At 31.2% G+C, this 27,566-nt stretch overlaps 1 protein-coding gene across 4 annotated transcripts; it reads right to left on the bottom strand.

Annotated features, from left to right (window-relative positions):
• Positions 1 to 234: 234 nt before the first annotated feature.
• LOC111915911 (uncharacterized) lies at positions 235 to 3,592 on the bottom strand. Of its 4 annotated transcripts, none has more exons than XM_042901941.2 (3): positions 3,189 to 3,592; positions 1,650 to 3,031; positions 235 to 804 (listed from the first exon to the last, which is right to left on the bottom strand). In XM_042901941.2, the coding sequence occupies exons 2-3, from the start codon at positions 2,985 to 2,987 to the stop codon at positions 472 to 474; spliced, it is 1,671 nt and encodes a 556-aa protein (XP_042757875.1). In that variant the 5' UTR covers positions 2,988 to 3,031; positions 3,189 to 3,592; the 3' UTR covers positions 235 to 471. The 4 variants fall into 4 exon arrangements, with proteins under 4 accessions (XP_042757875.1, XP_023767321.1, XP_023767320.1 ...); XM_023911553.3 differs by having other exon boundaries at positions 1,650 to 3,039; XM_023911552.3 differs by having other exon boundaries at positions 1,650 to 3,072.
• Positions 3,593 to 27,566: the final 23,974 nt, after the last annotated feature.

Here is a 27,566-nt window from a genome sequence, read left to right on the forward strand (position 1 = left end):
AAACATTAGGGACTTTCCGAGTTAAAAAAATAAGTTAGGGACCAAACGCGTAAATTACACCAAACCATAGGGACCATTCGTGTAATTTACTCTTTATATTACTAATATCTTAACTAAATTTAACACTTCGAATACTTTAAAATTCAAAAATATTGGGAAAACCTAAAAACAAAAGTCTAAGCTACTCAACCAACCATGCTTTTTTTCACCCTACTCGAACCTTTCTTAACCCACTTAACACGAATCCTCAATAAAGTGTTAATTAACTAAAATAAAAAACAAAAGTTATTACTAATACGATTACAAAAAATATAAATAATATGATTAAAAGATCTATACCCTCACTGTATTAGCCAATAACTTTGTGATTCCTGTCTCTTGAATTTGTTCATGGTGTAAAGTGTAAATTATTTGTAAATTAGTAAAAATTATTTGAAACAATGTTATCAAATCATCGTGTTCTTAAATCCATTACTGGTTTTGAGTTCTTCCTTTCTTCAATTTACTCTTCTCCTGCATTTTCTTCTTCTTTTCTTCGGCTGTGATCCACGTGTAGTCATTAGGGATTAAGAACGGGTCGTTAACATGTTCTATACACGGAGTGGGCCCGCTTGTTGATGAGCTGGCAGTTTGATACGGAGTTTTGATCCACTGAAACCAAGATGATGAGCCTGTTGTGTGAGGATTGCGGTCTGCATCTGTAGGACTTGTAGGTGGGGTCGAGAATTCATCCAACGGTTGTAATTCTTCGAATTTTGTGAAAGTAACCATTACCCTTACTGTGGGGATCACCGGAATGGCAACCTAAAAAATGGTACGATAATTTGGGTTTTGATTATTTCGGGTTAAGATAATAAACTATACTCGACCACCAAAAAAAAAATCAAAAATGTAATTTGCACAAAAAATTAATTTACATAAAATATATAATTCAAAAATCTCAACAAGAGCTTTATAGAAAGTAGTCTAATGACGAGTATGATATTTAAAAAAGTCTAATGAACATTTAAATTTGTTAATTTTTTAATTTTTTTTTAACTCTAGCGAGTTTCCGTAACATAAAATTAAGTAATAAATAGTTACAAATTATAATGTTCTATTGAATAGTTATAATAATTCCAAAATATGTTAATTTGTTAATAAAAGGTTTAAATATATGTTTTATATGTACTTTTTTTAATGTGTGGTTGGAGTTAAAAATAAATTGTTACTAAATAACCATAATCTATTGTGTTTTTTCGGCCTCGAGTTGGAGATGACCTAAGAAAAATTTATTATTGAAATAAAAGTAAAATTACAAAACTATCCCTAATTTCATCAACTTATTTTTATTATTTATTTATTTATTTCACTTTGAACAATTGGCCGTCTCAAGGTTGAAGTCTGACTCAGGATTCGAATATGGGTCAACTTGATTTTGGATGTTTCACCACTAGACCATCTTGACGGAGGTTCTTAACTTATCTTATTTGATCTTGATTCTTTTAGTCCCAAGAATAACTTTCAAAACACACATCCAAACACCTCCCTAAACACATACTTTATACTATGATTTTACATAGAACTCGCTACAATTAGCAACCTATTTAGAGGAAAACATGCTCTAACTACATTACCCAAACATTAATAAAATCAAGAAATATACATACCTTAACCGGAAACGTCCCCGCTGGCAATTTTGTGGTAAGCAATTCTCTTAACCTTCTTATCGCCTTCACTTTATTCGCCAAAATGTCGAGCAAAGGCAATAATTCATCCGTATGCAATGGAAAATCGGGTGAAAGCCATAAAATTGGCCTCAAACCTTTCTTATACTCGCTCTCACGACCTCCATCTTTCCATCTACTATGACTTTGACTTGTAGACGAGAGTTGACTTGACTTTGACTTTGACTTTTGGTAATCAACACCATTCTCAATCGGGATATCTCGATGTTTGATAATCCCATTGTTTAACGTGCCTTCGAGTTGTTTATGCTCGTCCTTGGTCAAAATGTTATTGAACTCTTTGCTATCCGATTCCTTTTCATTACCAAATAGCTCGTTTTCCGATTTTGCCCCTGGGACCTTCCGGGATTTTATACTTACAACCACATTTTGCATATCATAAACTTTCGCCCTCCAAATTCCAACAAATTCGGTTTTCTCATGTCTACGCCACGTCATCTGGGGCAAAAGAACGGCTTGAGTGACATCAATCCCGGGCCTAAACATATTAGCCTGAGACATGGCTTGGATCTCCTGCTGCAGTTCCCCATCGGATGCCACTGCACCTGCGCCATCTAAAGCGTTCATCACCTCCTTGTCTTTATGTGAAATCATACAAAGAGATCCCGGAGGAACTTTTTCAGAACCATCACCGAGAAAGAGAACAGTTTGATCGGCCCTTTGAATTGTAAAACCATCGAATCCGGCTAAAGTCATATCTGCCCTCAAATTTGCACCACGTTTCCATATCTTGTAAGTATCGGAAGGGGCAATTCTGGAAATGAATGGAACCACAGAGCTTTCGAATTGGAAAGTGATTTCCATGTAGAAATCACGCATTCTTCTCATGGTTTGTAACAGTCGAGGTAATCTTCTGCACCATTTAGCCCAAGCTGTGGGTTGATAGTGTTTGATTATGATTTTAGCGATGTGTTCTTGGTGGTTGCATATGGCTTCTTGAAGGGCGCTCCAACCATGTTCGTTTTGCAAGCTCCAATCAGCTCCGGCGAGCATGAGTGTTTCCGTGGCGGCGGTGTCACCCAGTTTGACGGCTAAATGGAGAGGGGTGTCACGATTTGGGACATCACGGCGATCGATGACTGTTGAGATTGCATCGGCTATGGCTTCCTCTGCAATGGAGGCTGATTCGGTGCGGATTTTGGACGGGTCACTGAGATGAGGGAGACCCGAGATTATTTTGGTAAGACCCGCGTAATCTTTCGTTAATACGGCTTTATGGGTGGGGCTATGGGAATATGGAGCAACATTCATGGCTGCCATGGGAGCAATTAGGGCAAGACCCGAAGTTTTTGACTTGATCAATCCTATTCAACTGTTACCAGGTCAAGAAAGGTTCATAGAAAGTCTGGTAAACGTATGAAATACTCACAGAATTGGTCAAATTGAACAAAAACCCAATTTAATTTACTTCAATATTCGAATGAAATGAGGATAGATAGAACAATATAGAAGAAGCCAAACCTTCTTATTGTTCTTCTGGCTTGTTTGATTGAACAGAATTCAGCTACCACGAAACACTTTTGATCCGATTCCGATCAGATAAACCCCTGAGCACACATGTGGGGTGGTGGGATTTCAAAAAGATTGGATTTTTTTTTTCAAATATTGGTCAAGAAAGAAGAAAAGCTTAAACTTGAAAGGGGAATTTCAGAAAGACAACAACAGGATTAAAGAATATAAAGCCCAAACCCATCATCCAAGCAAAAGGGGGAAACTGTTTGTGTTAGAAAGGAATAATAAAACTCAAAGAAAGCATCAAGAATATATAGATGTATGAGACTTTTTGAGCATGTCTCTATCGTAGGGTTTTAGAGAGAGAAAGATCAAACTGTATGGGAATTTTTCATGTTTAAAGAGTATATAAGATGGTGAACAGTGTAAATTTCTGTGAGGTTTTTATTAGTGGGAGGAGCTAAGGTTCCGTTTTTTGGCATTATATTGGACAGATGGGGAAAGATAAGTAAAAAGAAAAAGCCTACGGTAGATAAATAATGTTGGATTCGTTAAAGTTGTCTTTTATAGTTGCTAACTGGGATGTCGGATTGATTAAGGGGTCGTTTGATAGATACTAAGGGGTCGTTTGATAGATACTGACTGTATTAGAATCTGACCGAGTTAGAAGTTCTGACTGAATTAACTTCTGACTGAAATTTATTGTTTGATTTTTCATCCGACTAACTGTGAAAATGACTACCTTACCCTCAAACAACATTTTTTATAATAAGTCCTTTATGATTTACCATTTTATTTATAAATTACATTTTTTATAAAAAAACATTAAAAATGATCAAAGTGATGTAATTTACAACCATTCTTAAAAAAAGATGTATATAAGCATATAGCACATGACTAAAATGATGTAATTTACAATTATTCTTCAAAAATAATTACACATTATCACACCAAAAAATGTAATTTATTCTCTTGACAAAAGTGATGCAACACAAGGAAAGAAATATAGACAAAACTATACACCCAACATGGCAAAAATATTCCGTTCTTAAAGTTTTTGATAAAGAAAAAGATGGTTTCTTTTATTCTATAAAGATTTCTTCTCACTTCGCTTGGTCTTTTGATCAGCACACAAACACAACCAAACAAAAACAAGAAATTTCTTCAATCTTCTTCTCCATCATCAAATTACCATTATAATTCCTAAATCCATAATTCACCTGGTCTCTTGATCACCATACAAATGCTAATTCAACAAAAGAAAGCCAGATAAAGATCCATAAATTCACCTAAAAATGGCCTCAACCTCCTCTTCCTCTGTTTATCATTTGCTCTACCTTATTCAAATAGTTTGCAACTTGAGATTGAACAACAACTAACAATATTATGCTTCCTTATGTTGTCAAAAAATAATGGATATGGCTTGAACAACAACCACCCCCACCCATGAAGCCTAACGACAGGGGTTTTCTTTACTATGCACTTTTGAGTTATGTATCGATAGTAGCTTCTGTAGCACAAATCAAAACTTTTTCTTACAAGAATTCTTGATCAAAAAGAAAAACATGAACAACAAAATGGGAAAACGGGAACAACAAAATCAGAAAGTACGAACCTGGTGAGTCGTAGGAAGAGGAAGGGTGGTCGGAGGTTGGGAGGAAGACGACGGTGATGTGTAGAGTCGGCCAGAGGAGAATCGTATTAGGGCAATATGGGTAATCTCCACTTTTTTTCTAGAGTTGTCCGGGTCCTTCAAATGTTGAGAAAGGATCGAATCAGATGAATATCATGGACTGAGTACATGAGTTTAAAAGGCAAACAAACTTGCCAAATCAAAATTTTTGGACTCAGTCTACAATTGGACTCAATTAGAAGCCTTATCAAACGACCCCTAATACGAACATGTAGCATTTGTGTATTTGGAAAATGATTAAGGGGAAGAAAACTTTTATATTCTATATGTTCTTTTGAAAAAAATGATTTTTCAAATTAATGATTTCAGATCTTTTAAATTAATGTTTCGTGTCGTATTCTATTGAAATAGAAGTAAGGGAGATATATGTCGACAATCATGCCTCCATAAGGAAAAGAGCAATCGTGTTATATAGATAACCCTTAAGTAAGATCGATCGTGTTATATAGATGACCCTTAAGTAAGATCGATCGTGTTATATAGATGACATCCAACATATACAATCGGTACATATGCACGTTCTTGGGAGGATTGTCATCCTGGAGATGTTGTTAACATGTCGACAGGCCTGTTGGAGTTGTTAGAGTACCAACGAAGAGTTAATAAACATAGGTCGGAGCTGTTGGTGTTGCCAGAATAACAACGGTTTCCAGCAAACAATAAAAAAGTTGACCTACAAAAGGATGATTTTGAAGAGAGAGAGAGAGAGAGAGAGAGAGAGAGAGAGAGAGAGAGAGAGAGAGAACAAATAATGATGTGACAATTGTTAGCTGTTATTATTATTTAGATTTATTATTGTTGTATAGTTTATAGTTTATACTGAGGGTTTTTTTTTTTTTTTAATATTTATAATATTAGTATTTTTTTTTTCATTTTTTTTTAGTTTTTAGTTTTTCTTAATGTTTTTTTATTTATTTTAAATATTCGATTTTTCTCCCTTTCTCTTTTATTTCACATTTTCACTGTTTTTTATTTTTATTTTTTTAAATAACAGTTTATATTTCAGTTTGTTACTTATTTTACTATTTTTTTAAATAGTGGTTTTTTTATCCTTTTTATTTATGTTTTTTTTAATATCCGTTTTTCTTATACAAACCATTAACCATCAAATTTTAACCATCATAAATTAAATATACAATATATTTTAAGATGCAAAACTCAAATATTACACATAAAATGTTTTTGGTAATCAAACATAAAATCTTAAACTTCGGTGTATTAGTACCGAGAAAAGAAAAATGTAAAGATGATTGTGTTTAATATTTAGGTGCAAATACTCAAATATTACATAAAGGAAAAACTACAATAAAGTCCCTACATATTGGCCTCATAATCGATTTAGTCCCTATATATTTTTTTTATTCAATTAAGTCCCAAATACCGGTAATCGTATTCAATTTAACCCTTTGACCCGGTCAACAGGTCATCCAACTTTAAAAAATTACATTTTTGGCCCAGATTTCAAAATTTATTACAAATTTGGTCTAAAATTTACACTTTTGGCCCGCATTTTAATTTTTTTTACAAATTTGGTCCAAACTTTACCTTTTTTGCCCAAATTTTAGAATTTTATTATGAATTCATCCTAATTTTAGTTTTTTTTGCAACTTTTTTTTCAAAAAATTGTTTCTAATATGTTTTTTCTTTATAAAATCATATTTATACAAAAAATATATATATTTTCACATAAAAATCTTATATTTTCTATATAAAAACTTTTTTTAAAAAGTTTTTTGTATATGAAATATTTAGTTATAAAAATAAGTATTTATTAAGTATATAAATATATAGAAATCCGTTTTTATAAAAATATATATATATATATATATATATATATATATATATATATATATATATATATATATATATATATATATATATATATATATATATATATCGATTGGTCCTCAAGTTTCACGATTTTGGTAAAAGCACTCTATTAGAAAGATTTGAAAGGCAAATATTTAGTTTTTATACAGTGTGTGTGTGAGAATCTAAAGTCTAAACCACAATGACATGGGAAATGGGGAAAGAAAAATAAAAGTAAAAGCTATGGGTGCACTATTATTTCTTTTAACACACTTTAAGTTTTTATATCATTCTATGTCAACTGTTTCTTTATAATCCTTCAAAAAGATGTTAACCGTATATCATTGGGTTTGAACAAATTCAGTCTCAAAAACAAATGAATATAAACTGCACCAACATGAATATAAACTGCACAAAATAATCATAAAACTTGTTTGGGATTTTGGGGTAAAAATACTTGGAAATTCTAAGAATTGTATAAACACTTTCAAATTTCAAATTGAAGTATTTTGGTGATACTTCAAATCTTCAATTGGATAAGACTCATGAAAAAATAAAACAAAGAAAGAGAAGTATGAATTTTCGTGACTACCACCAAAATTGGTTATAAACCATCTATGTCCAAAAACAGTCACCAAATAGTTTTCTATGAAAAACTATCCTAAAACAATTTTAGCAACCAACAAAATTGTTATAGATTCGGATTCAACAAGAAGAGTCAAAACCAAGTTATTTTTTTTTATAAAAACGGATTTCTATATATTTATTAACTTTAATAATACTTATTTTTATAACTAAATATTTCATATACAAAAAAGTTTTTAAAAAAAGTTTTTATATAGAAATTATAAGATTTTTATGTGAAAATATTTTTTTTTTGTATAAATATGATTTTTTTATAAAGAAAAAACATATTAGAAACAATTTTTTGAAAAAAAAGTTGCAAAAAAAACTAAAATTAGGATGAATTCATAATAAAATTCCAAAATTTGGGCAAAAAAGGTAAAGTTTGGACCAAATTTGTAAAAAAAAATTAAAATCCGGGCCAAAAGTGTAAATTTTGGACCAAATTTGTAATAAATTTTGAAATCTGGGCCAAAAATGTAATTTTTGAAAGTTGGATGACCTGTTGACCGGGTCAAAGGGTTAAATTGAATACAATTACCGATATTTGGGACATAATTGAATAAAAAAAATATATAATTACCGTATTATGCTCAAAAACTTCTTATTTCATGAGTCAATTACATAAAAAATGTCATTTATAATTTTATATACTGGAAACTATTTTACAATTAAATTGATTCATATGATAAGTTCGAAATAAAGTACATTGTTTTTAAAGTAACATCAAATTAAAATTAGGACATTGTATGTATTGGCAATATAAATATTAAAAGTGCAACAAAACAAACTATCATTATCATTATTATATATACTTATAAAGCTAACATTTTTCTTTAAACCTCATGCATTTGAAACCCCCATAAAAAATTGCAAACACCTCATGCATTTGAAACCTCCTACTTTAATGAATATCACTCAAAAGTCTCCTAATAATGATTAACAATTCATAGGTTTTATAACTTATATAATATATTTAATAAACAATTAATGGATACTCTACTATAAAAAGGTCAATCTTTTTTAGTAGACACACAAATACAAATCACATACAAACTTCACAAAGAAAACAAGTTTAAAGTTTTTTGTGTTGGTTTGAGGGCTTTGAACAATTTTTCGAGCCATGTTATTATGTTGAAGTTTTTAATTTGTAAGTTTGTTATATACTAATTCTTTTTTGTATTTTCTTGATTTAAGTATTCTTTTAAGAATATCATTGTATGTTGTGGTTGAAATTTTAATGTAAATTAGATTAGATTCATGTTATCGATCATATGTTATGGAAGATGATATATATAATATTTAATTAACTATTGTATACATGTTTGTATGTTCATGTTGCTTCAAAACAATAATTAATTAAAAATCATGGATATGTCGTATTATCCATGTAAGCCTTTTTTAAAATGCAAATTGTCTATCTTATCAATTTATATTTTAGTATATGTTTAACATTTTAATTATAACAATAAGTGTTTTTTACAAGTTTCTTTCACTTATTAATAATAACAAGTGGTTTTAAAATTAATAAGCAATAATTATAAATAATAAAATCAAATTACATGGATATGTCATATTATCCATGCAAGTCTCTTTTGAAATGCAAATTGTCTATCTTATCACTTTATTATTTAGTATATGTTTCACAATTTAATAATAGTATTAAGTGTTTCTTAAAAGTCTTTAACTTATTATTAATAATAAGTGATTAAAAACTAATGAATAACAATTTTCAATGATAATAACATCAAATTATAAATTACATTTAGCTATAAATAAATTGTATTTTAAATGAACATCATTATTGAAATTAGAAAATGATTGCATAAGTAAAAATATAATTAATCAATAATAATAATAATTGTTAAAAATAATACTAAATATATAATTATATTTAATTCTATTAATGGGAATGTAGGTTGATTTCAATGAATATTATTGTTCAAAATAATAGAGATTATATATATATATATATATATATATATATATATATATATATATATATATATATATATATTAGTGTATAAATATTATCTCAAAGTTAATGTCAATAACATAACCATTTTAAACATATATTTTTCAATATTTTAACAATATATTTTTAATATTCGATGCGCAACGCGCGAAAATTCGTCTAGTATACTTATAAATGAAGCATTTTTTCTTTCACCACATTCACTTGAAACTCCCATGACTTTTCGATTTCTTTCTAATATAATTAATCAATAATAATAATTGTTAAAAATAATACTAAATAGACAATTATATTTAATTCTATTAATAGGAATGTAGGTTGATTTCAATGAATATTATTGTTCAAAATAATAGAGATTATATATATACATACTTATATATATATATATATATATATATATATATTAGTGTATAAATATTATCTCAAAGTTAATGTCAATAACATAACCATTTTAAACATATATTTTTTAATATTTTAACAATATATTTTTAATCTTCGATACACAACGCGCGGGAATTCGTCTAGTATACTTATAAATGAAACATTTTCCTTTCACCACATTTATTTGAAACTCGATTCCATTCATTTTCCCTTTCACCACACTCATTTGAAACTATCATGACTTTTCAATTTCTTTCTAATAATGATTCTAAGTTGGTTAATAAGGTTAAATAAATATAAAACCTAAAGTATAATCATATATAAACTAAATTTTAATATTAAAAGAATATATTTTCTTCTACTTATAAAGTTATGTTTTTAACTTTTAACATATTATACTTAATTTATTAGGTCTAATATGTTATTGTATGTAAACCATTATCATTTTAAAGCTACGATTTTTGAACAATTTGTATAAAATACTTAAATTGTTAATTTAAATATAACCTTACAGAATCAACTAAAATATAAATTTTAGTTCAACTTAAACAACCTAACGAATATTTTGTAAATAGTTAGAAGTAATAAAATATAGTGTCTTTCTAATAATGATTATAAGTTGATAATAATGTTAAATATGTATCAAACCTAAAGTGTAATCATAAATAAACTAAATTTCAATATTAAAATAATATTTTTATTTCTACTTATAATGTTATGTCTTTAACTTTTAACATATTATACTTAATCTATTAGATTTAATATTTTGCTGTATGTAAACCATTATCAGTTTATAGCTACAAGTTTTGAACAGTTTGGAAAAATATTTAAATTGTTAATTTAAATATAACATTACAGGGTCAACTTTAATATAAATTTTAGTTCCACTTAAAAAACCCAAAAAATATTCTGTGAATAGTTAAAAGTGATAAACTGTAGCGCTAAATGCAAAAACTAAATTGTAATATCAATTTAACTAAAATATTTCCTAAAGATATTTTTATAATCGTTAAAAGTTTTCAAATAAATAGTTTAAAATTTCTTATAATAACTAGAGCCGGTTCAGACGGTGGGCCCACGACTCCTGGGGCCCAAATTTTATGGGCTATATAACGTATATATAAAAAAAATTTATTACCAAAATGATTTTTAGGGCCTAAAGTTGGTTCAAACTCAAACTGACTTAAAAAATAAACAATTTGGCTTGCTTTTTATTGTTAATTGAATGTGTTTATAGTCAATAATAAATGATATTTTTTTGAATCTTTGTTATATTTATCTTTAAGGGACTCTTTTTTTTCCTTTCGCCCCGGGCCCCATATACATTTGGACCGGCCCTGATAATAACAATAGTTACAAATAACTATATATAAATGATTATACTGTTACCTTTAAAATCAAAAAAAAATTTGTTGGATGTTTTAATTGGTTATAATGATAAAAATTAAAATGTTAACCAAATAAATTGAAAAAATTAATTAACAATAACAACTATAAATAACATTAAACCATATATTATATTTAATTTTATTCATGAGTAACCCATGGGTAAAGGTCATTCAAAAGATTGAGATTATACAGTTTTAATAGATGTATATATCATCATATAATTCAAAATAATCAATATAATATATCAACTTAGTATACGAATTATTATATCAAATTTAACAACATTTTTGTTATATTAAAAAAACATATATTTGTAAAAATTTCAGCTATATAGATGCTTCTGCGCAACGCGCGAGCATTCACCCAGTATATTATAAATGAAGTATTTTTTTCTTTCACCACGTTCATTTAAAACTCCCAACTTTTCATATTTCCATACAATATACTTAATTTATTAACTTGAATATGTTTTTAGTTGTAAACATTATCATAAATGGAAGAATTTGTGACTTATCAATATGATATATTTAATTTGTTAACTTCAATATATAGTTAAATTAATAACCTACATTAATATATCAAATAAGCTTAAAAATTTAGTGTAAAATTTAAAACCTAAAGTAAAATATCAATTCATGTTTAAAAAAATTCAATATATATTTTTTAACATAGTTAAAAGGAAAACATTAAATATAATAATAATAATAGAACCTAAATTGATGAATCGAATTTATTAAAAGGTGTCTAAAAACTATATTCTAGCAATATATTTTTAACCTACGCCGCGCAACGCGCGAGAATTCGTCTATTATACTTATAAAGGAAACATTTTTCTTTTCATCACATTCATTTGAAACTTACATTCATTTTTTTTTTCACCACATTCATTTGAAACTCCTATGACTTTTGAACTTCCTTCTAATAATGATTATAAGTTGGTTAATAAAGTTAAATAAATATAAAACCTAAAGTGTAATCATATGTAAACTAAATTTTAATATTAAAAAAATATATTTTATTCAACTTATAAAGTTATGTTTTTAATTTTTAACATATTATACTTAATTTATTAGGTCAAATATGTTGTTGTATGTTAACCATTATCATTTTAAAGTTATAACTTTTGAACAATTTGTATAAAATACTTAAATTGTTATTTTAAATATAATCTTACATGATCAACTTAAATATAAATTTTAGTTCAACTTAAACAACCTAAAAAATATTTTGTAAATAGTTAAAAGTGATAAATGGTAGTGTCTTTCTAATAATGATTATAAGTTGGTTAATAAGGTTAAATAAATATCAAACTTAGAAACTAAATTCCAATATTAAAATTATGTCTTTAACTTCTAACATATTGTATTTAATTTGTTAGATTTAATATGTTGTTGTACGTAAACATTATTAATTTAAAGCTACAACTTTTGAACAAGTTGGACAAAATACTTAAATTGTTGACTTAAATATAACATTATAGTGTCAAATACAAATTTCAGTTCCATTTAAAAAAACCCAATGAACATTTTGTGAATAGTTAAAAGTGATAAATTATAGTGCTAAATGCAAAAACTAAATTATAATCTCAGGTTAACTAAAATATTTCCTAAAGATATTTGTATAATCGTTAAAAGTTTTCAAATAAGTAACTTAAAATAACTTACAATAACAATAGTTAAAAATGATTTTATATAAATGATTATATTGTTACCTTTATAATCAAAAACAATATTTGATGTTTTAAATACTTATTGTAGCTCCTGGTTCCTGGTACGTAAATCTTATTTGAGTATTCTCCTTCTTTTTGCCTTGGACTCGGCGAGTCATAGGTCTGACTCGCCGAGTAAGGACGGGACCCGGGACATGTTTAAGTTGGCGACTCGGCGAGTCCATATTCCGGACTCGGCGAGTCACCGTTGTTGGATGAAACCCTAAGTTTCAGGGGTTTGCACCCTATTTAAGCAACATATCCGCCCCAGGCCAGCCCCCATTCACCCCCAGAGCTCCCAACCCTCGTTCTAAGCTTGTTCATTGAGAGTTTGAGGCAATTGTTGTGTGTTCTTGAAGGTTTTGAGGCAAAAGGGGAAGTAGATCAAGAGGAAGGGAAGGAATCCAGGCATCTTTGTACTCCTTCAGCAGTTCCTTTGAGGTATAATCCATTTTCCCCCTGTTTCTATGCTTATTACTTCATTTAAGTCATTCTTGAGCCAATCCCCGAGTTTGTATGTGCAAATTATTTCGTAATAGGCTGATTGGCCCTTAGATCTAGGCATGGTTGAGCTCCAGGAGCTCAGATCTGTTGCCTTTATGGACCCCCATTGCATGAAGACCCTAGATCTACCCTCTTGGGTACATTTTGAACCCTAAAACCCTTAAGGGTGAATATCTACACGTAAACTTGGAAACTTTACGTGTGATTCGTGTTCTAGGAGTCCAGATCTGTGAATGGCATGGACTGGAATCGAGCAAATCTGTGTATTTAGTGGGTGCATGGCAACGACTCGGCGAGTCGTTCATGTGACTCGGCGAGTCTGCTCGTGAGTCTCCGAGTTTGTCCCCTTTTCGTAGTGTCGAGTGTGCAGTGAGTCACGGGGTGTGACTCAGTGAGTTGGAAGCTGAACTCATCTATGGAGTAACTCGGCGAGTCGATGCCCTGACTCGGCGAGTTCAAGTGTAACAACCGAAAAATACAACCAATTTTAAATTTTTCAAAAACAATCCGATTCCAGTAAAATCATTACAAAAAGGTTTTCAATACACAAAAGGGCTATGAACAACGTTCAACTTCACAACACCTCAACTCTTCTAATCTAAACCCGCTCCCAAATTACTTCACATTCATGCGAGGGCAACAAGAAGCCCAATACCACTGACACATATAAAAGCAGGGTGTTACATCAAGGCAATCTCCTTAGATCAAGAGCAGACTCGGCGAGCTGTGCATACAACTCGGCGAGTCTTAGCATAAGTGTTCATCGGATGAAGATGAACTCGGCGAGTTGTTCATACAACTCGGCGAGTAGGATGAAGGGCTTGAATATCAGTTTAGAAGAAGAACTCGTCGAGTCATTGTGACATCCCCAAAATCTCGGCCAGAAAAGACCAATTTTCATTTATGCTTTTAAAATATTTTCAGAGTAAATCCTTTTGATTTGAAAGAGTTGCAGAATTTGTTCCCAAAAACAAAACATGATAAAACAATGTTTACCAAAGCATTTCATAAAAGAAATGTATTTTCATTATAATCAAAACTCGGGGTGTCATGTTCCGATACAGACCAATAAGCATAAACGATAACATTACAAGTCATTCAACAAATATAAACATATGCAGACTTGTAAACAAAACAACTTGATGGTTCATCCATCTCATGCCCTTGCGCCACTTCCTGTAATACAAATAAAACTGAGTGGGTCAGGCTTGGGAGCCTGGTGAGCATATAGGGTTTTCAACCCACAATAAATAGTCATATTTAATTTTCACCAACCAACGATAACCCAATTACCCATTCCTGTTATTCTCACTTTAATGTCCCTAAGACAACTAACATAAGGGACCTAGTCTAAGAATATTTCATCGGGGCGACAACACATGCTTCGGGGGTACCTCAGCAATATAAGTCAAATAAGGCAACCATGAGGGGGATGGAGTACAGCAAATGAACACCCAAGTTCATTAACACCTACAGGTGGCGAACGTGCTAATGTTTCCACAAGACTATCTAGAAAAGTCCATGGTCGTCATCTAAACTCCGCTAGATGACTAGATCAAACAACAACGAGGCCTCTCATCTGTTTATTACACACCAACTATCTACCCATGTTCTACCCAACATAATAGTAGATAAAAATATACATTTGTATACATAGTTTAAAAACCTGTATATCATGCTTTAATCAACACATATTTCACATAACAGATGAGGCACACACACACATAACACGTATCTCATAGAGAATAAATCATATCTATGAGTTAGAAGAAAGTGAATACACATTCACACATATAAACAACAATATACTTAATACACTCGAACCATACTTGTATTATTATCGTGTTTATGAAAGGTAGTATACACTCACTTGATCAGAAGATGATCGGACAACACTACGGCTCGCAAAAGTAGTAATCCTCAGCAGATCTAGAAGATCTTCACAAAAATCGAACTTCTCGCGAGCAGAGCTTCGGCTCGGGAACCGCACTTCTTGGGATCTTCAGGATCTCGGGACTTGCCTCGGGGCTCAAGAATAATACCGGGGCTTCGGGATATTTCTGGCATGCAAAACGATGCAAAACGGGAGAGAGAAGAGAGAAAATTGGCAATTGGGTCGGCTGCCCTTGCATCCTATTTATAGGAGGCTGGAGCCTCGGAGTACGCGGGGCGTACAGGCCTCCGAAATCGTCACTGCATGCGTCATCCGAAGTGTTGACACTCTTCGGTGTACGCGGGGTGTACTTCGGATGAGTCCGATGACTCGTCCTTCGGATAATGCCGGATTTTTCAATTAAAAATAAATACAAATTAATTAAATAAACTTCGGAAATTCATATCTTCTTCATACGAACTCCGTTTTCGACGTTCTTTATATCCACGCGAAGGTGAGACTACGCTCAACAACTTTCGTTTAGACTCCATCGGCTAATTTTAACTTTATTTTTATCATTTATTTTTAATAGGCCGGGACAGAAACTTTCGTTATAAATTCATAACTTCTTCGTTTGACGTCCGTTCTCGCCTAACTTTTTATCGCTTCGATACCAACAATGATATCTTCGATTCTCATTTAGATTGCTTCGGCTAAAAACCGCTCGATCTCAAATCGAGTATTTCAGGCTGCACACTGCTAAGCCGAAACTTCGATAAATCATAACTTCCTCATACGAAGTCAGATTTGGGCGTTCTATATATATTCGGAAACCTCATTTCAATTACTACAACATTAACCAAAGATATTAAGTTTATTTTACACTTAAATTTTGACGCTTATTTTTATTCTTAATTAATCAAACCACATAATTAAGCAATTAAGCACAAAACATACAATACTTAAATAATACATTCTTATTATTTCAAAACGGGTTACAAAGGTTAACCTAGACTATTACATTGCTAAAAATGGCAAGCCCGGAAACACAGGCGTTACAGTCATAGCCTAACTCGACGAGTAGAAATGGGACTCAGGACAATCATCTGGGTAGGCGTTACAGCCATGCCGCATGGGTAGGTCAGCACCCCAGAATGGCCGTACCGGGTAGTCAGGCACCCCAGAATAGCCTGGCAGTATGTATGTTATGTGTTTGTATGGTATGTGGTACGATGGGAAAACTCACTAAGCTTTGTGCTTACAGTTTACAGTTTTGGTTTCAGGTACCTCTTCTTCAAAGGGGAAGGAGTTGGCGCGGTAGCGGCACATCATGCACACACTGGTTTCCGCATTTACGAGATTCTTTGGGATTTATACTCTGATATTTTGATGGTTTGTATGATTTGACTTTTAGACATGGTCTACGTTGTGTTATGGTTTGATCAAACAATGTTTTTAACTGTTGGTGTTTTCTAAAGTAATGCTTTTAAAACGAAATTTTTGGACGTGAAAATTGGGTTGTTACACTTATAATGCTAGAAATTAAAACGTTTAGCAAATAAGTTTTAAAAAATAAATTAAAAATAACAACAACTATAAATAATATTAAACCATATATTATATTTAATTTTATTCATGAGTAACCTGCAGGTAGAGGTTATTCAAAAGATTGAGATTATGCAGTTTTAATAGATGTATATATTATCATATATTCAAAATAATCAATATATTATATCAACTTAGTATATGAGTTATTATATCAAATTTAACAACAACATTATTGTTATATTTAACAAACATATTTTTGTAAAGAGTTCAGCTATAGCTATATAGATGCTTCTACGCAACGCGCGAACATTCATTTAGTTTATATATAAACCTAACAAATAAGTCATCTAAATATTAAATTGTTTCTTTTATATCAAAGTTATCGATCGTACAATGATCATTATTATACTTTGTTTTATTTAATAAAACAATATTTTGTATAAAATTCAAGGATGATTGGAATATTTAAAAATCAATCTAAAATAGTTTATAAAGTAAGGTGTGTTTAGCCATACTAGATTTTAATTTTAGTTTTAAACAAAAACTTATGATAAAAAAGTTATTTCAATAAGAGTTTCGAGCTTTTATTTGTAAGTTTTTATGTAATCTTTACACATTTAAAATTTTATGGGCGTGTTTGACAAAAGTAGTTGTTAGCTGGAAGCGGGTAGCGGTTAACTAGTAGCGGGTAGCTGTTAGCGTATAGCAGGTAGCTGGTAGCGGGAAGCTGTAGCTTTTATTTGTTATATGAATGTTTGACAAAAGTAGCTGGAAGCTTTTGAAATATATAAAATTACATAAAAGGACAATTGATTAAAAATAAATAAATATATAAATATATTTTTAAGGATAATTATGGAAATTGATTTCAAAAGTTCAGGAGCGTTTTGTTAAACGCTACATGAAGTAGCTTTTAGAATCGGAACGTTTTGTTAAAACTAAAAGTTAAACGCTCGTACTGCCAAACGAAACTTTTTATTTAAACTAGACCGTTTTTATCAAAAACTAAAAGCTAGAAGCTCTCAAACGCTTTCAAAGCTCCGTGCCAAACACGCCCTATAGCTACTTTGCGGATATTAAAAAAACAAAAATAAAAACATTAAAAAAAAACTTTTATTAAAAGAATAGTAAAAAAGATAAAAAAAAGAAACACAAACTATTATTTTTTAAAACAACTAAAACAAACATTAAACTTGTGACACAAAAGAGAAAGTGAGAAATATCGGATATTTAAAATAATAAGAAACGCATTAAAAAAACTGAAAAATAAAGTAAAATGAAAAGAATACTAATATAATAAATATTTTTTAAAATACACTAAAAATGATAAATACTTTTTTCAAAGTCACTTTATTATGGTCAAAATTGACCCAATTAATTTTGTGACGCTTTTATATATATATATATATATATATATATATATATATATATATATATATATATATATATATATATATATATATATATATATATATATATATATATATATATATTCGTTTAATAAATGAGAAATGCTTTTATGTGAAATTATACCTATTATATGGTATCAGAGCCGCCAAGCCGGAATACCTTTATCTTCTCTTCTTATAACCCCAATCCGCGACTCCTTCCTTTGTCGTCGGCCTCACCTTTCTTGTTCATCTTTTTTGTTCTTTCCACCTTCTTCATCACTATAGTGGCATCGAGTTCTGCATCCCTTCTACTGAGAAACCTTATGGTATTACCAACATTAAGGCTTACATTCCATTAAGGCTTACTCTATGTGATTAAATGTTATTATACTTGAATTATTCGTTACGGATAGAATAGGGGTTAATGGCGGAATGACGACAGATCAGGAGCCTATAGACCCGAGTGTTGAAGACAAAATGACAGGTAGGCCGTAAGTATAAGATACACAAATTATTGGTGGATCGATGAAAGATTGTAAGCCATTGCTTGTATGCATGCATATGTATTGTGGTATATGGTATTTTGGGGAACTTACTAAGGCTCGTGTTTACCCTAGTTCATTACAAATGTTTCAAGTACTTATTCAGATCGTGAGAAGAGAAAGGTTGGACTGTACACATGCGCATTCGCATAATGCAATTATACTATGATATATTTGAATAAATAAAAATGAAAATTTTATGTTGAAAATCGGGACGTTACATAACATAAATAAACTTAAAATCAAACACAAACCTTTATATCCTTTTATTTATTTATATATTTTGTATTCAACCTCTATTCGAGGTTCAATTCTTTTATTTTATTAGTAGGGATCGAGTTTTGTATACTAGTGTTTCTATTTTACAAAGTAATGTTTAAAAATATCTAATACCATTCATGTGTATTGTATAGAAAGGTCGAACTGTGAGAGGGTAGCGATGTAGTATATAGAATTCGGTTTCATACCTACAATGATAAGAATAAGAAAAACCTATTCATGGGTAAAATTGGAAGAAAAAATACAAGGTATGTCAATAGTTTGAGAATTTCAACGTACTTTTCCAACCAATTTTCCTAATGTTCTTTCTAATTCGGTGTTAAGGTCCCCAAGTAGACCCACCTCAATTCCAACATCCTATTCAAACATATTTCAAAGTAATAAAAGTAAAATTAATACAACAAGCTTGATTAGTGAAAAATGTTAACAAAATGTATTAACAAAAAATTAATCCACCATATCCATCACCTATAAAAACCTTTTAAAACTAATATAACAATGCCAACATCCTAATCAATAATATTTCAAAGTTCTAAAAATAAAATTAATATAACAATCCTGCTTCCAAATAACTTCTAGGGATTCTTGGCATCTTTCATTTAACTCAGTTGACAACTTCTCCATGAAGTTGAACAACCTATTTAATAACATTAGGTCATTTGGAGACAAAATTGAGGAGTCATACATCGTGAAGAAGTTGCTTCGTTGGAGAATTTGATATGATGTCAATTGGAGTTTCTTCAAATTGCATCCATAATCGAGTAATTTTGAGATTTTGATACGATGTCTGCTTAGTAAGTGGTCTATATATTAAAGACTCACGAAGAAATGATCAAAGGACTATGAGACAATGATGAAAATACATTGTTGCTCATCCCATAATGAGTAGAGAACTATATCAAATAAAATGGTTCATGGTGAGTCCTTGGTAAATCAAAGGCATTATACATTTAATGTAAGTAGTGGACGATGTCGTTGGAGAGGAAGTCATCATAGAGGAGGCTCAAGTCAAACCAATCACGAGATTTGTGGTTCCATTATATATAGGGATAAAAGCAAGGTTGAGTGCTTTAATCGTGATGATTACAGACCTAAATGAACCAATTGTAGGAAATTATAGGGTTTATGGTGGAGATCTGGATACCAACTTGGATCGTGAGTACACTTTCCAAACTCATATTTTTACCCTATGTCTGGGTTGCAAGAAATTCAGCTTACGATAATCCAAGTGGACACTTACGATTCTAGGCACAAAAATCGTAAGCCAATTTGCTAGGGAGATTCTGTGAGAGTTTGATGAAAACGAGAGCTCAAATTCGTCACCTTCTTCTGAAGAGGAAGAACCGTTTATATAGTAAACGAGATTAGGGTTTCATTAGGGTTGGGCCGTCATTAGTTGCTTTGGAAGCAAATCAAGATAATCCAGATTAGGGTTACCAAAACTAACGAGTTTCATTAGTTTTACGCTAATCACCCTCAAGAAATTGAATTTTCCACTACAATCCGGATTAGGCTCTACCCCTTGGACCCCGCTAGGGGCGCTGCCCCTTTGGAAACCCCGGACCCATGGGTGCTACCCTCGGACCCCCGACTAGTCGTCGAACCAGATTCTAATTCGATCTTATATATGCGTGCACTCCGCACAACCTCGTACATATATTAGAGTACAAATTATGAAGCCCTTTAGCTCACATGTTAGTTCTAGTTACTTAAAATGACTTGGTGACACTAAAATCACCAACACCAACCCTATTATTAGCAATACATGGAGAGATTCTTTTGTATAAAGAGAATGTAACACCGAAGTTTTTAACCATACGATCTCATATGGCTCTAGTTTGAATTTATGGTACTTAGATAATTGAGAAAGTAGCCAATGACATGTTATAAATCAAAGTTCTACGATTTGGATACGGGTATTGGAGGGCATTTGAAGTTTATGTATGACTCTATGATATTCATAAAAAAGGGTGAAATATATTTATAGTGTAAAAAACATAGAGAAAAGAGGGTATTACGTGATGTGTACTACATTCCAAGCCTTCGTATAAACATCATTAGTTTGGGGAAACTTGCTAAAGAAATATTTAAGGTGATCATGCATGGAATTTTTTTTTTTTGGGTTTACGGAAGCAAGAATGAGCTCCTTATCAAGGTAAAAATAGGTTCATATAGAATTTATAAAAATCTCGTGAAAACAGTTAAACCAATGTACTTGTTGTCTAAAAGTTTGATCAAGAATGGCTTTAGCATAAGCACATTGGTCATGCTAACTTTCAATCAATTAAACTCATGGATGACAAAAACCTGGTTGTTGATTTGCCAAGTATTATTCCACCAAATCAAATATATGAGATTTTTGTGATCAATAAACATGATTGTACATCATTTCCCTCACATAAAAACTTTAGAGCCAAAAGAGTTCTACAACTTATGCATGATGACATCTACAGTACCATTCATAAACAAATAGACTCATATCTCAAGTCTCCCCATAAATTACACCCATAGACTCCAAAGTTTTGACTAGAAATTTCCTACACTCTAAAACAAGAAAAAGAAAAGAAAGAATCAAACACTTCAAGTGTACTAATTAGGGTGCTTTGAAACCAAAACATTAGACTCCTTTTATAATCATGGAGTCCATCAAAGATTTCATCCTTATACCGATGTGGGATGGAGAACCCTTCTTTCAAGTAGGCAAACTCAACAAAGATGTCATAAGGTCTTGGAAGAATTGTGACTCTTTTGATAGCTGTTATTTCGAACAAAAACTTCTTGTTTTGTCTTCAAAATTTGTGTTGTCCCATATGTAGTAATTGAATGAAATAATTTTTGGTTGATAGTTGTATGTAGTTCGTTTAATACATGTTCAATATGATTTTAATTATTTTTTCTTGTATTAACATGTATTCAAATATGGTTATATAATAAGCCAAAATTCAGATGTTTCTAAAAATAATGACCTAAAACTGTTTGTACCGGAGACTAGAGAGTATGAGCCAAGTAACCACTTTTCCTTCTTTAGAAATAAAAAATGGCCATTATTTTGTTGTACGCATGCGATTACAACTCATATATTATACATGTAAATTAAGAGATTTTTTTTTGGAAAATGATTTGTGTTATTGTATATTATTTGAGTCAAACTTGTAACGTCCCGATTTTCAACATAAAGTTTTCATTTTTAAAGTAGAGTATATTGATAATACTCGTACCCAACGGTAATATAAAAATCCCTTTTTATTCCATCATTGTCAAAACATGGTACTAACTATTTTATTTAGAGTATAAATAGAACACGCAAAAAACTAAAACATGGTGCTGATGTGTGTGTATAGTCAAACATTACCCTTCCTACGATCTGAAGAGCAGCTGCAAATCAGTTAATCAACTATTGTAAGCTAAGACATAGTGAGTTTCCCAAAACACCATATATCACAATACATATACTATATATATACAAACAGTGGTTCACGACCTTTCGCCATCCTACCAATAACGTGTGTATTTGGACTCACGACATATCGTCGTTCTGTTGTCAACATGAGTCTCTAAACTCACATCCTGTTACTTTTTCGCCATCAACTCTTCATATGTACATATAACCAAACCATATAAACTAACAACCAATCATACATAAGACTATTCTAGTCCACACATGCAAATAATGGCCTTCAGCATAAAGCTAGTGATCTGTCAACTTTAGATGCTTTATTCATTGTTTTTATAATTATAATTGGATTAATTTATGTTAAGAATGGACCTAATTTGATGGTATTTGTATTATGTGATTCAAGGTAAAAAAATGAGGAAAAACGATGTAAAAAAACGTTAAAAACAAGCTTACAGAATTTGGAGTGGAAGACATGGAAGATAGAAGTTTTTCTAGTGAAGAGTGGAGTTTCGTCGTCCTCAGAAACATTCGTGACCGTCCTAGATGGTTTTGGAATGTAACAGGACATTACCACTTTTTCCAATCAGACCCTTACCATCCTGGTGGCCATCCTCCTTACAGTCTTGGTGGTCGTCCTCCTTACCATCATCCTTACTGTCAAACATGTGACTAGCATTTATGAAAGGAGAAGTGGGAAAACCGACTACTACAAAAATGCTCAAGTTCCTACAGGCCTTCACGAGGATCTGGACGCGTGGGAAAGACAACACGTACTGACCATTGTTGATCAAATCGGAAAAACAACAATCATTTAAGCCCAATTATTATAAATCGGTTGCACTTTATAATAATTAAGTTAGGGGATTAATGGTGTATGGGCGGCAGCCCACATAATACTTGAAAGGGCATTATTTTGTGGTTTGGGCTAGGCAATCATTTGTATAAGTCATGTTAGGTTTTTGGTCAGTTTCTAGTACTTTTGTTGGTGTTTACGGCCTTAAGTAAGTGTACGGCCGTAAACAGGTTTACGACCATAAACCTGTTTACGGCCAATCTTCCCCTATATATAGTGTGTGTCAGAATCATGTCAGGGTTGTTGGCGAATCAGAGAGTCTATAGAGTGTACGGTTCCCAAGGTGTATCAGACGTTTATTTGATTAATAAAATGTGTGCATGCTTGGATTGTTTCTGTTATTCTACTACATTCTTAGTTGACTGATTGGTGTTTGTTTGATAACTGTTGGATTCACTGTTTTGGGACTTACAATTGGTATCAGAGTCAAGTGGTGTCAAAACAAACCTTAATCGTGATTTTGGTTAATCGATATCCTAATCGCTCAAGGCGTGACTATACGTTTCCATTGCTAATGGGGGTTCAATTTGCTGAAAATCCTGCGTTTTGGAAGCCTTTGATATCATCGTTGACCGTGAACTGCTTGAACCGTAAATTAAGTGTACGACTGTAAACCTACTGTACGACCGTAAACCTAGTGTACGACCGTAAACCCAGTGTCTGGCCGTAAACCGTGTGCCCGACCGTAAACCGTGTGCCCGGCTGTAATCTGTGTGTTCGGCCGCAAACTCCCAACCGTAATCTTCTGACCATAAACTCTTGACTGTAAACCTTGACAATCTGATAATTTGATTTAATTAATCAGAAAATTAAAAAAAATGGATTTGAAAAACTCTCATCATGAGCTTGACTCTGTCATTGGCACTACTACTCGCATACCCCGTAAACTGTCTGCTGAGGGGTTTCTTGAATGAAATATCGTATGGAGAAATACATCAAAATGAAAGACTTTAAAAGTTGGAGATGTATTTTTAAAGTCCCCATCAGGATCACCACCACACTTCCGGACAAAACAATTATGGATAAAGCTATTGAAGAATACTCGGATGAAGAGTTTGACAAAATTGAACAGCAGGAAAAAGCACTGGCTACCCTTACTATGACCCTCTCTCCTAAAATTGTCCAGGGTTTTCGAGAGTACAAATCTGCTAAAGCTCTGTGGGAGGCCTTGATAGAGGTGTATGAGGGAAATGAGGATATGAAACAAAGCCATCAAAACTCATTGAGACAAAAGTTCAGCATGTTTAATCACATCTTGGGAGAAACTTTGGAAGCTCAGCTTCAACGTTTCATCATGCTTACCACTGAAATAAGCTTAGCTGGTGTGTTCGTGTCAAGATCTGAGGTGAACAAGAAGCTACTCAACTCTCTGCCAAAAACTTGGGATATGAATGTAGCAGTCATCAAGAAAACTAAGGATCTCAATCGACTTAGCTTGGCTGAAATTATAACAATCATTAAAGCCTGTGATCTTGATGACAAATAGAGAGAGACTAATCACATCAACTCTTACTCTACTGCAAATCTTGGGATTCAATCAAACAGTTCTTTTTCATCCTTTTCCATTCCTCAAGTGCCACCATTTACTGTTCCTCAATCATCTTATGCTCACTCTCAGTCATCCTCGCTGCTCAACCTTCGTTTGCTGCTCCACAACCATACCTCCAAACTCCTACTCTAATAAAGTGTTTGATTGGTGAAACAAGACATAAAAACGAACAATCATTTTGCCAACAAAAGAAAATATGATTTCATGAGCTCGAGCAAATATGAGGTAACATTTGATAGGGACGATTGGTTTATTTCTTTTGAAAAGATAAATAGTCTCTTAATAATGATAACTCTTTTCACATATATCTCTTAAGTTATATGAAACTATAATATTTAAAAAGTTGGAATCTAAGTACTTGTCCAAAAGGATAGGATTAGAACCAATGAACCATGAAGTAGCTAACCCCATCAATGCTCATATATACTAGTTATTGCTTAATTACAATTATGCATTTTGAATGTTGAATTAATTTATTAGTTTTTATATTTGTTAAACAAGTTATAATACACCTTGTCAGAAATATTTTTTGATACCTCGACACTTGTATTTTTTCGAGATAACTAAAGATGCGATCGACTCTTGAATTGGGGTAATTCCATCATATTTCCTCCTTGTCCATGTGAAATTACAATGTGACATTTTTTCTAACCTATTCCTTTAATCATATTATGTAACCGGTCTAATACAAATAGTTCTATTTGGTTTTTGAATATTATAATAGTAACAATGATAACTTCGAGTTTTAATAAAACTAGGATTTCACCCATTACGCATTGCGGTGGTAGTAATGGATTTGTAAAATACTAGAAAATAAGTTGTTATATGTTGAATAGAAACTTAGAAGGATCTAAGTTGACAAACCACAAAAGTTGCGGACAAAAGCAATGCCAAGCAAAAAATGTTAAATAGAAATTTACCATAACTTAAGTTGGGAAACCACAAAAGTGAGGGTCAAAACCATGTCAAACAAAAATTAAAAAAAAACATATTATATGTGACAAGTACATAAAAATAAATAAGTAAGATTATTTTTTAAGTTAACAAAGGCAAATTCAAATAATCAAAAAAGTATTGTATTTGACCCGAATCATACGCAAGAAATGTACATAAAAATAAATATGAAAACGTAAGAAATTTACGTCGAAACGTAGACAAACTCGATTTTATACAAACACGTACATAAAAAAGTAAATAAAATTTTTTTTTGAGTTAACGAACGAAAGTTATTAAAAAAAATCAGATTATAAATATTATCGGGAAGGGGGTAAACATAAAATTTTAAAAACATAAAAGGGTATGGTTGTGTATTGTATTTTTTGTTGTCCATTGTATGTAACCAATGTCCTATACTTAGTTTATGTATATAGTTTAGTCGTCGGGCCTAAGACTACCACCATTGGTAACCAACAACCGGGTTTACCCACGGACCTATTAGTTGCGCATAACTCTCCCCACTTTTCTTTTTTTATTTTATTGATACTATAATTAATTTCTTATATATAACTTATATTGTTACAAAATACATTTGATAACTACTAAAAATACAAACAAATGCACGCCGTTTTTTTCTCTACAAATGAAGACGATTATTACTATAGTTTTTTTTTTTTTTTTTTATAATTTTTGTTTTAAATTTTATAACTTTAAATAAAAAATAATAATAAATCATAGGTTTATGTTTTTCATAATCTAAAAAGTAATAGAAATTACATTTAAATTACAAAAAGTAAATGATAGATTAAGCTGATTTGGGTTGCTAATAAGAGTGAGTTTGATTTTAGTTGAGTTCTTTACGTTGAATTTTGTTGAATTTTATATGGAAGATAGAAAAAGTATTTTTTTAATAAATAGTTGGGTTGGTTTAATTGTGAATAAGGCCAACTTCAATGGATCTCTAAAACACCATTTTAGAGGCCAATTTTATTCCAATCAACTTTTAAAATTCACATCATTTTTGTGTTGACTCATTTTTAACACCAAATATAAAAGCCAAATGTAAAATCCTCTAAAAAAAACACTATTTTAGAGGTTGGTTGGAATGAAATACTAAAATTGTGTTAAATAATCACCATTTTAGTGTTTGTGGTTGGAGAAGCTCTAGTGATAGTCTAGGTCCCTTTAGCCGATTTAACAATAAATTATGACAATTATTGAAAAGATAAATTTGTTTATAGCTTTTCACTCTGATCAAAATAGATATATCATTATTTGTTTGTTTCAACAATGAATTTCCTTCCATCCTAAGTATGCATGCCAAATTTTTTCATTGCATTTTTAAACCACTCATCATTTAATCGTGTTAAAAGGTTTCTAAATGAGGGCTTTCCAACTATGTTCATCAATTCCTTCCAAATTATGGTCTACTATCACAAATAGGAACACCCTTCTCTCTGTCGAAGAATGAGAACCTATAACACCGGATCATTTTGATGTAATTTTCTGAAACAAAAAATCCAAAAACTTTGAGAAAGCAAGAATCCCATATATGAAATTTATAAAAGGTATCAATAAAAATTGAGATGAGAATAATGAGATTTGAAAACACTACAATTTATATTTGAGATCACAAATTATAGAAGTCGATGATCAGAAACCTGCCGAGAATATGAGATTGTCTTTGTTTGTGTTAGAAACCAAATAATATTACTAGATCCAACAATAAAGCGGGTTTTAAACCTGATTCGATTCAAATCTATAAGACTTTTAAGGGTTTGGATATTTTCTTTTTTATTTTTTTTACCCTTTAACAATTCGTAAGCCTTTCTATTAAAAGGGTTGGGTACAGATTATTAGTCTATAATATTAGTATGGTGTTGATGCATTATTGTTCATGGATGCAAGTACAGTAACTAATTAATGGGCTAACAAA

The sequence above is a fragment of the Lactuca sativa genome, chromosome 1, assembly GCF_002870075.4.
Source record: "Lactuca sativa cultivar Salinas chromosome 1, Lsat_Salinas_v11, whole genome shotgun sequence".
In the NCBI taxonomy this organism is placed as follows: domain Eukaryota; kingdom Viridiplantae; phylum Streptophyta; class Magnoliopsida; order Asterales; family Asteraceae; genus Lactuca; species Lactuca sativa.

What these genes read in the sequence shown, in the direction of transcription:
- LOC111915911 (XM_042901941.2), bottom strand. Translation starts at nt 2,987, where the DNA reads ATGGCAGCCATGAATGTTGCTCCATATTCCCATAGCCCCACCCATAAA. An exon ending in CGGGGACGTTTCCGGTTAAG is followed by an intron (nt 805 to 1,649) that starts GTATGTATATTT and finishes ACCATTTTTTAG; the next exon opens with GTTGCCATTCCGGTGATCCC.